General features: G+C 38.2%; 1 protein-coding gene across 1 annotated transcript; it reads left to right on the top strand.

Annotated features, from left to right (window-relative positions):
- Positions 1 to 203: 203 nt before the first annotated feature.
- Positions 204 to 2,143, top strand: LOC104418106 (NAC domain-containing protein 104). The gene is made up of 3 exons (XM_010029338.3): positions 204 to 539; positions 874 to 1,121; positions 1,798 to 2,143. Exons 1-3 carry the CDS (start codon positions 338 to 340, stop codon positions 1,960 to 1,962), a joined length of 615 nt encoding a protein of 204 aa, XP_010027640.1. The 5' UTR covers positions 204 to 337; the 3' UTR covers positions 1,963 to 2,143.
- Positions 2,144 to 11,341: the final 9,198 nt, after the last annotated feature.

Raw genomic sequence — 11,341 nt, 5'->3', positions numbered from 1 at the left:
TATTTGTGTTTCCGGATTATAAGAGAAGGGAAAAATTACTGGCAAGGAGGGATCAGCCCAAATCATCCAACTCTCTCCTCTTGTTGCCTTAAAAAGACATGCAGCGTCAGCGCTTGCCTTTCCACTCGACATATCATATCCATCCAAGAACCGCCGCTCTCTCTCCCTCTCCCTCTCTCTCTCTCTCTCTCTCTCCCCCTCCCTCCTCTCTCTCTCTCTATATATAGAAGTGTGGATTTCAATCGGAGAAATTGGTAAAGAAAGGCAAGATCATCAAGAATTACCATACATAGAATAATCCGCAGTTGCTCAAATTTGCTGGTTTTGGCTTGTGATCATGAGAGATGTAAAGGAAAAGGAAGAAAAAGATGATGGCAAGATGCTGAAGCTACCACCTGGATTTCGGTTCTCGCCGACAGACGAAGAACTTGTCCTTCACTTTCTGCATCCCAAGAAGCAGCAGGCCTCTCTGTCTCCTCTCTATGCTCACCTGGTTCCTGATCTCAAGTCTCACCACCATGATCCTTGGGACCTCCATGGTAAGCGAGAGAGAGCAACTTTTGCTTTATTATCGTACATATAGTTGCTTAGTAGGATGCAGTGCCCTAGCTAGAAGAAATTCTGGATAAAGAGTTATAGAAAAATTAGCTCTGATTGCCCTAATACATCTTATGATGAGCTTGTCAAGATCTTGAAGACGAGACTTGTGAGAGTAAATGGTTTTTCCTGAAGTCATATGATTATCAAAAGTAACTTAGCAAATATTTGCCGTGTTAATATCGTAACAGGGATATCATCATATATGATTTGCTGTGACAGAAAGTCTTTTATCAGTTCCACTTCCACAACTGAAATTAGATTTTGAATGCACAGGAAAGGCACTGTCGAATGGATCCCACTACTTCTATTTCAGCAGAATGATGAACAATCGAATTACGGAAAATGGGTACTGGAAAGATTTAGACATGGAAGAGCCAGTGTTTGGTGAAGCTGGAGAAATTATAGGAATGAAGAAATCTCTGACTTTCCACATTGGAGAGGCTCCAACAGGTCAAGAGACAAACTGGGTGATGCAGGAGTATCATCTCGTGTCCTTCCATGAATTGGCTAATTCAACACAAGTGAGTGCAAATATTCCTCAGAAATGTTGAAAGTTAGATTGTCAGTTAATCTATCTTTGAAAAGCTTCACGAGACTTTGTCCATCGTACACCATGTGTAAAAGAGTTTCGCTTGCAACACATTTTTCACTCACGTTGTCTGATTTTGATTTCGATATTTGCTGTGGTAAGCTGTCGGATTTTCTTTTTGCAACCAAGGCAATTTGACTGTAAACTCGGACTTATTTCTCAAGCAAAGTGCTAATATGGAGGCAACAGAGCATATGGTCCAAGTAGAGACCACCCCAGCCCGAGATATAAGAAAATTTTTAAAGGTGGCATCCACTCGGACTGTACATGTCAGCTCTACCTGGGTCGCCATGTCGACAATTTGCTAGAAATTTCGTTTTTTTTTTTTTTTTTTTTTGGTCGGAGCTAGAAATTTCGTTGGATTCCAGTCGAAATGCAACAAATATAAAAAGAAACGAAAATTTAACGCATGTCCTGCAACCGAATCAAAGTCCAGTGACCTGTTTGCAGATGCCCCCAATTGCAGTCATCGCCAGTTAAATATTTCTGGTTTATGGGCATGTTGACAGAGCGTAGTATCAGAGCTCAAATATGATTCAACATTGATTAAATTCTTGAGTGCGTGCTTGGAAATTTTAGAATGAGTTGTCAAATTTTGTTGTACACAGGAACCCGGTTCGCTGGTTCTGTCTCGAGTTCATGAAAGCAAGACAAGTCATGGACAAAGCTTATGCTCGGGAGGAGATGAGGATAGTGAGACTGATCTCTCGTACATGGACGAGATGTTTATGTTATTAGACGAGGATCTTGATGATATAAGTTCGGGAGATTAAGTATGCATGTCTGTATCGTACGTTCGAACATATTCATACCCATGACATGTACATAAACTATACGAGGCATCTTGCCGACCATCATCAGCATGTCAGCAAGTTAATTTAGTGGTTGTACATTGCTGTGATGTAATTATATGGCCTTCTTATTTAAAATCCTGCCCTAACCTAACTTACACTATTGAGCTAACCATTGTTTAGTTTGTCTATCGAAATGATTGATTTGCTGTTTCACTTTTTCTCAACCGATAGTCTTCGATAGGCTAGTCATTTTGTTAGGTTACTTTTGTTCTTTTCCCCTTACCGGAACATGTTACATGTGAATGATGTATATATGACTAAATGGTGACGATCATCGGGCGAATATGTACTCAATTTCAAGATCAATGCAACCTAAGACGTGGGCAAATATTTACTGACCAATTTACCTCTAATATTCAAAAGTAAAAGTAGTATTTATGTTTTTCACAAAGATCGCGAAAAGATTATTTTTTCAAATATTTGAATACCCTAAAAGTTTTCAAATGTTTAAGATTAAGAAGAGTCAAACTGTTAGTTTCAATAATTTCATTGAAAAAGTAAAATTAAAAATCAGCATGTATGGAATTTCTTCTTAATGGTGCACCTGTGACCAAAACTCTCAACAAACATCGAATATCTTGTCGAATCAAAAACTCTAAAAGAGCTTTTTGGCACGCAAAGCTCATTACCTTTAAAGGAAAACTGTCATGGATTGAATAAGTACCATGAGCTCAGTGTTTTTTATTAAAGATGATGGACGAGAACTCCCCATTTAACTAATGGAGTTCTTTCATCAAATTGAAGCTAAGAACCTAGGAGTCAAGAACAAACAAGCATTTAATATCTTCTTGTTAGTGCATCTACTAAAACCTTAGTTTTGCTAGGTTTATATTTCAAGGCGAAAGAAATAATTAATTTTTTTTTACCCGGTTGGCATATCTTGAATTGAGATTGTGTTGGCTACTAATATAAGGAGAGCATCATGATTCAACTGAAGAACAAACTGTTTAGGCCACTATTTATGACTGTAGTAATCAAGAGCTCTCATGATGGCATAGAACTCTTTGCCATAAGAGGAAAAGTTCTTCCTTAACCCCATTAATTTCTCACTAAAAAGATTTTTGGGCTTGTAAAAGAACAACACTGATGCCAACTCCACTCACATCACATTCTACATCAAATATTTTATCAATACCTAGAAGGGCAAGGAAAAGAGACCTATAAAGATTTTGTTTGATGATTCAAAGGCACCATAGTAGCCTTGGACCATTCGAAAGATCTCTTGCTCATGCATTTAGTAATGGGAGCCATGATGGCGTTGAAATTCTTCATAAGTCACCGCTAGAAAGAGGCAAGACCATGGAAGCTCTTTACATTAGAAATGGACTTAGGGATTGGCCACGTCTACATCAATTCCACCTTGGATTGATCAATGAAGGTCCCATTTTTTGTAAAATTCGTAGTGAAGGAATTCAGTGCTTGAAGATAAGAACCAACGTTTTTCCATCTTAGTATAGAGCTGCTATTTCATCGAGACTTTGAAAACTTGTCTTAAGTGAGAATAATGCCTTTCCTCCCTCCCACTATACATGAAAATATCATTAAAATAGACAACCACAAAGGAACCAATAAAAGGACATATGACTTTATCTATAAGTCTCATGAAGGTGCTTGTAGCATTAGATAGTCCACATGACATAACTAGCCATTCAGAGTTCCTCTTTGGTTTTGAAGGCTACCTTCCATTTATCCCCTTCTCTCATTTTGATCTAGTGATAGTCACTCCTCAAACCTATTTTGAAGAATACGGGAGAGTTATATAATGCATCGAGCATTTCATCAACTTTAGGTATGGGCTACCTATACTTATTGGTTATGCTGTTGATGGATCAACAATTTACATACATTCTTAAAGAACCATTTTTTTGGGCACGAGTAAGGCTGAAATCAGACAAGAGTTCATGTATTCCTTTACATATCCTCTTACAATTAGCTTATTCATCTACCTTTGTAACTTCTTGATTTCCTTTGGATTGCAATGATAGGCGACCTTGTTAAGGAGAGAAGCGCCATGAAGTAAGTTGATTTGATGCTCAATTCCCTTCAAGGGAGGTAATTTTCATGGTAAATCCTCTTGAAACTCATAAATTCATTCATTAAGGAAATTTTCAGGTTCAAAGGTCTTTCTTTTTCACTTTTTTTTGGCTGTCAACCGTAAGAAAGGCAAAAACAGTCTTTTATTGCAAATGGCTCTCTCAACCAATGTTTCATTCAAGAAAAAGGTTTTCTTGTGCTTCAAATTCTAGGCCAATTTTTGTGGGTTACGAATGAGACATAAAGATACAAGGGTGATGTGTCATGCCCCGATCCTCCAAGCGTGTGCCCATCCCTTGGTGGTCAACTAAATTGCAACATCCCAGGATGTGTTGTTGACCCATTTATTTTAATGCGCATGTGGAAGCGAATTTACTAATCCCCTGACAGAAATATACATGGGATTAGGAAAGCATGACAATAAATTTCAAATCAAACAATCCAGTTTTTATAAATTACAAATGGCGGTCAACTCTAGGGTCTAAGTATAGGAGGTGTATCTCCAAAAAGAACTTCTAAGCCACACATACTCCTGACCTTTCCATCTCAAGCTCTGAGTTCTTCACCCTAGGGACCTGAAAATGTTAGCCCCATGACGGGGTGAGACAACGTCTCAGCAATTCCACCCCCTAAACCCTGACTAGGAAGGAAATATGCCCCAAGGGCTACCTAAGCACAAGCACAGATCAGAGGACTTACCTTTGCCTCAGTTTCTTCCTGCAAGTCAGTATAATTCAAATGCTCAACCATTCAATTCAAACCAAATCAATTCAAGCCATCGATCAACCGAATTACTCAATTCAATACATTCACTACCATCTATAAACTTGATCGATTCGAACACTGCTCACCTAAGCTGAAATAGATGGTCTAACTCACCGAAGTTGATATATATATATATATATATATATATATATATATATATATATATATATATATATATATATATATCATTGCTCACCAAAGCTAATGTCTATATTGTTCACCAAAGTTGCTATATCAATTATTGCTCATCGAAGCTGCTAAATAACTGTAATGCTCGCCGAAGCTGATATCTAAAGTGCTCACCGAAGCTACTAATGTATTATTGCTCACCAAAGTTGCTATAGATCTATATTGGTGTTAATGCTCCCCGAATCTGTTATAGATCTATATTGTTCATCTAAGCCAATCAATGCTCACCTAAGCTAAACTACGATAATTTACTCCTAGCCAAGGATCTTGTGCTTCGCACATTAATTTCTCAATTAAATACCCAACTTGGCCAAATTTCATTGTGTTAAAATGCACCCGATAAAAATAATTATGTGTGGGTATACGGTTGGCCTGAGCAAAAAATATAATATCTTTATTTTAGAAAATCCCACTATTTATATAGTGTCTAAAAGCATTTTTGGCGTTGTAAACCGATGCCTCGATAATTTCTAATTAATTACTGAAATTATTCAATTTTGGGATAATTACCCAAAATTACAAACAACACTCAATTTGTACAATCTAGCATTCAATTAAATAAACCAATCACCCAATTGCAATCAGCACGAAATTCCGATCACCGATTATCCCGGTTTAATTTCCAGAAAATATTAATTAGTTAAATAATTACCAAAATTAATTAATTAAATACCAATAAATGCCATAATTGTAAACTTAGGCCGGAAAAGCCTAATTAAATATCGAGATGGGTCTGGAAAATTTCTGAACCTATCTAAATAAATACTACAGATTATCTACTTGTTAATTACACTACTCTAACCACCTAACATGCATAAATGAGTAATTAAATCACTAATCCATTCTAAGTAACCACATAATCCCTAACTAACTTAAACTAATCAACCCTTAAGCATAATTAACTCTCTAAGTAGAGTTTGAGTAAACTCATCGGATTTGCGAGCCGGTGAGTCCACGGTGATGGCGATGCGGAGACGGGAGATAAATTCCGAAGCGACGGCACCAACGGGGACCAAACTGAGGCCGAAATCAGCCCCACAAAGCTCACGGTTGAGCTGAGTTTCTGCTTCTGCGTTGCGGGTCTTGTTGGTCGCGGCTTCGAGAGAGGAGGACATGGGCTGGACGTGCATGGGCTGAGTTGTGGACATCGGCGGAAGCAAGAGAAGGTCGTGGGGTTGGATCGGTGGAAGTGGGGCTGCAGGTGTCACTTTGTTGGGCTGTTCGATGAGGGGGGGAAAGATCGTGGGCGCTGTCGGTGGGAGGCACGCGGACAGTGTGAAGGCCTGTGGTCCATGGGCTGCTGAAGTTGACTGGTGAGGTGGCAGCTACAAACTTCGGTGGAGGAGCTGCCTTGAAGGAAAGAAGACCAAGCTGTAGGGAAATGGGGGCAAAAGATGGTGGAGATGGCAGAGAAGAGAACGTGCAGGGGAAAATGAAAGTGGAAGAGAAGTGGCTAAGGGGGTGTCGATGGAGTGGGTGCGGGCAAGAGAGAGAGAGAGAAGAAGAAGAAGAAGAATAAGAAGAAAGAAGAAGAAGAAGAAGACCTCGGTGCTTTGCTGGCAGAAGAGGAAGAGATAAAGGGGGTGTCGGCCAAGGGAAACAAATGTGCAGAAAAATAAAAGAAAAGGGAGAGAGAAGGAATGTCGGCCAGGGGACCCCTTTCATGCATGGGCTTCGAACGGAGAGAGAGAGATGTGCAAATAGGAGAGGGGATGCAGCTGGCGTCCGAGAGCTGTGGATGGGAGGTTTGAAGTCAACAAAAATATCTTGAATGGGTGTTTAATCATCCTCAATTTCAGCTTACCTTCAACCAACAAAATTAATTGATCACTCAAGATCAATTTCTACACCAATTTGTCCCAATTGAAGTTCAAATGAAGACCAAAATGTAACAGCCCCTCAGGCCTACGAATTTTCTCCAATTGAACTTCCATTTCTTCATCCATTCCTCAATTTGATGTCCAAATTTGCTGAGGAAGAAGCCAACACAAGTTCCACAACTTCCCTTCGCCAAATAGCTCACTAAGGAGGCCAAACGTACCTTCAATTTGGCTCATTTGAATTATCGTTCTTTTTCGAATCGTCCGAATCAATTTTCCGTAAAAATCCCGAACTCGTCAAAAATTCCTCAAAAGATGAGTCGACATTCTTAAAATAAATTGTGACCTAATAGAACTTTTTATTTCTGAAATCGGGTTCAAATTCGCAGTTAATTTCAACCGAACGCAATTTTAGCATGACCTAACCTATCGGATAACTTTTAGGAATTTTTAGTGTAATTGACCCGTGGTCGATTTTCTTCGAGCCACAACGTACCTCTTCGATACATTGGCGACTCTCGGTGTTCGTGAAAATCTTGAGGTTTCAACTATGGATACAAGGTACCAAAACGATAGAAAAATTAGTCTAGTACCAATCGACGAGAATTTTGCAATTCAGTGAAATCACCCACGTTTAGCCACACACCTTAGTCTAACTGACCTATCTCTAATTTCTAATCGATTTTTAAATGTACCGTAATGACTTTTGTAGATGAGCATGGTCGAGTAGTTGCAATCTAGTTGAATTCTCAAGTCTATTGCGTTAAAATCCCTTAACAGCTTTACCGGATAGACTAGTTATTTTTTGGGTGGCCATATTGGAGAATAACACTATAGACGTGTCGATGAAAAGCCCAACTTATCCAATCGAAATTAGAATATGAAAATCAGAATGTCACATGATGTATTTCTGTCCCTTGTGAAATGAGTAAGTGCTTTTATATGTCTATCATGCACAACTTTCTTATCAAATTGTCAAGGACTCCACAACAATGAAGGGTATGCATCCACAGAAGTAACATCATATAGAACCTAATCTTGGTGACTTTTACCAATTGAAAATTGATACAAGAACTTGTTCTTGAAGGTCAAGCCATTGAAGATTGTACAATTGAAGATGTTGAGAAGTGTGTAGCTTCAACTTTTCTATCTAAGTTGTGGACGTTACATTGGTGCATCTCCTATTATCGATAATCAATTTACACCACCTTCTCGTTTATGGCGCAACGGGTTCTAAAGATGTTCTTCCTTTACTCTTTCATCTTTGGAGCAACGCCCTCTAGGTAATCAACAAGTCATCTTCATTAGCTTGTTCCACAATCTTATCTTGCTCTTCGAATTTGAATTCAATCTGATCTAGACCTTACTCAACTTCTTGAAGCTCCAAGTCAATTTTCTTCATCACTTCTGAAAGGTTATGATTCTCCGGTTAGGACTTTCAACTTGCAAATGTGCATAACCATGATACTTGAAGCATTTCCAATTTGCACCTCAAAATATTTTGTGGTATTCTTTGATAAATCCCATGGACTTCTCTTTTTCTTTGTCATTCTTCAAAGTATTCTTAGTCATATTAGAAGAAGAACCCTTAAAAAAGAACGTCCCCTTTGTTGAAGGTTTCACTGAAAAACTTTTGCCACTCTTTTTCTCTGTCCTTCTTTAAAGTATTCTTAGTCATGTTAGAAGAAGAACCCTTAAAGAAGGATGTCCCCTTTGTTGAAGGTTTCACTAAAAAACTATTGCCACTCTTTAGTTTTTTTCTCCACTTTTATCACCGGCTTGCAAACATCTTCAAAGAATCAATATGGTTAAAACTCAACGAAATTTGTGATCTCCCTATTCATCATTTTGAAGAAGCAAGCGATGATTTGCTCTTGTATTTTTGTTGTATTTTTGGAGGAGTTGTACAAACTCCCTAATATATCCTTCGATGTTGATCTCATGTTGCTTGAGAGAATTCAGCTTGAAAGATAGATCTTGCTTGTAGTTGTCAAGCAAGTCATAAGCTTCTTGAATTTTTTCCAAGAATTGACTCAACCTTTTCCTTCCCTTATTCTTTGATTTTGCAGGTTTTCCCACTAAAGTAAAGCATACTTTTTGAACTTAAGAATAGCAATAACATCATATTTCATCCAAGTATAACTTGATGTCAAATATTCATTCAATAGCATTCAATCAATCAACAAAGTCATCTGACTTGAGATTACCTTCAAATTTAGGCACCTAGATTTGGAGTTTGTGGTCATTATCCTTTGTGCCTTCTAGTTCTTCTTTTAACCTGATAATTCGAATATGTAGAGTTGTCTCTAGTGTTGTTGGATTCATCATTGGTGTTTATATTGGGTTTGGGATTAGCATGGCATGGACGATGAACCGAAGGTCTCTGTAGCTATTCTTGTCTCACTTGATTCTCTAGGAGAATGAGGCTTTGCTCCATTTGTCGTTGGAGATCCTGTAAAGCATGGTTATGCGTTCCATTGCAGGCTTGTTCCAAATTTAAGCCTCTAAGAACTGGTTTATCATTATTTTAGAACACAAATATATAAGATAGATGATATAAGAAATCATTCAAAATGAGTTCAACCTTAAAACACAAATACTAACTTCATGCACGGTGAAAATTAAAGGATGATAAACGTATGATGGATAAGTGTATGAAAATGTGTTTTGAATGAAGTAAGGTTGAAATTAAAAAGTTCACCATCAAGACATAAAAGGACAATCCACCAACTAAGGATGAAGAACTCAAGGTTCACAACCAAAGTGAATTTAATAAGAAATCGAATATTTATGTTCGTATATGTAATTTCTGGTTTTTTCGGAGGAAAATAAGTGTTCAAAGAAAATATTTTATGATCAGTGGAAAATGTCCTTCTAAATTGCGTAATGAATTTTCAATCTGTCTCCCTCACACTCATGTCCTCTCTTCGTTTTCCCATCTATTTCATGCTTCCTCTCCTCCCTCTCTCTAGAGCCACTTCTTTGCCCCATCTTTCTCACCCAACCTAGGTCTTCTTCATCTCATCCCTCGTCTCTAGAGCTATTCCTCCTCCATTACTGCCTTACGCTTCTTTCTATCCCATGGAGACACGATTTTTGAGATAATCACTGTAATTAGTTCTTATTTTTTGTAAATTGATTTCTTTGCTTAGCAGCTAATTCAAGGGAAAGTGCAGAAACAAATCTTCAAGTTTAGTCTGATAGCAATGTCTTACCATTTGGCGCTATTAGTAGTTTTGGGTATTCGTCCAATTTTATTTATTTATTTATTTGGATCTCCCCCTTCATGTATGGCTACCTGATGCCCTATGTAGCACAGACACTCTCCGAAAGTCTTCGTGTCGTGTCCGACACTCCGACACGTGTCTGACACTCCGACACGTGTCTGACACGCTTCGACACGTCCCGACACGCGGTCAACGAGTGTCGAAAAATCCGACACGCGGTCAACTCTCTCCGACACGCGAGTCCAGAATTCCGACACGCGCGGGGTCAATTTTAAAAATTTCTAATATTTGAGGGGTCAAAATATAAATATACACAAAAGAAGTAATAAAAGAAGTACTAAAATTGCTATAAATATACATGCATGGCGTCAATTTTTTTTTTTTTCTGTTTTGTTTTTTTTTTAGAATTTTTTTATTTTTTTATTTTTTAAAAAGTCTTTTACTATGAAAGAAGTAATAAAAAAATGCTATATATGATAAATAAATAAATTTAAAAATATCATTTCAACATTTTCTTTAAACAATGTTTTTTTCCTCTAAGTTTAGTGTATTATTGTAACAAATTAAAATAATGAATGATATTATTTAATATTTTTCGTGTAAATTAATTCTAGGCTATTATTATTATTATTATTATTATTATTATTATTATTATTATTATTATTATTATTATTATTATTATTATTATTATTATTGTTATTGTTGTTGTTGACACCTAAAATTTTGGTTAGTTAGGCTTTAATTTCTTTTAATCTTTGTTTTTCTTTTTTCGGATAATAAACAAAACAAATAACAAAAAAAAAAAAAACAACAAAAAGTAGTAAAACCAAAAGAAAAACAAAAGCCAGCCCAAGCCCCTCTTTTTCTTTCCACGCAGGCCCAAGGCCCAACCATTTTCCCCAAAGCCCGGCCCCTTCTTTTCTTCTTCTTCCTTCTTCCTTCTTTCCTCTTCTTCCCCCTACGCCTCTGCAACTCACGCGCACAGAAGACGACGACGCGCGCGAAGGACGGCCTACGGCCGAGGGGAGTAGGCCGACGTCGGCCGGAGAAGATAAGATCGCGAAGCGCCATCAATGCCAAGCATGCTTCGCTGGATGAGCTCGGATGGGACGCCGGTTGAGCCGAGGAGAACCGCCCGGCGCGCGAAGGGGACCGGCGGTCGAAGCTCCGTCGACCGGATTCCCTCGCCTATAAAAGGGCACCACCTTCGTCGATGAACGGTAGGAGTGAGCTTCGAGATCTTCCCACTGAGAGACTTCGGGG

The sequence above is a fragment of the Eucalyptus grandis genome, chromosome 2 (assembly GCF_016545825.1).
Source record: "Eucalyptus grandis isolate ANBG69807.140 chromosome 2, ASM1654582v1, whole genome shotgun sequence".
NCBI classification, from domain to species: domain Eukaryota; kingdom Viridiplantae; phylum Streptophyta; class Magnoliopsida; order Myrtales; family Myrtaceae; genus Eucalyptus; species Eucalyptus grandis.
This window is presented reverse-complemented; position numbering and strand designations above follow the sequence as displayed.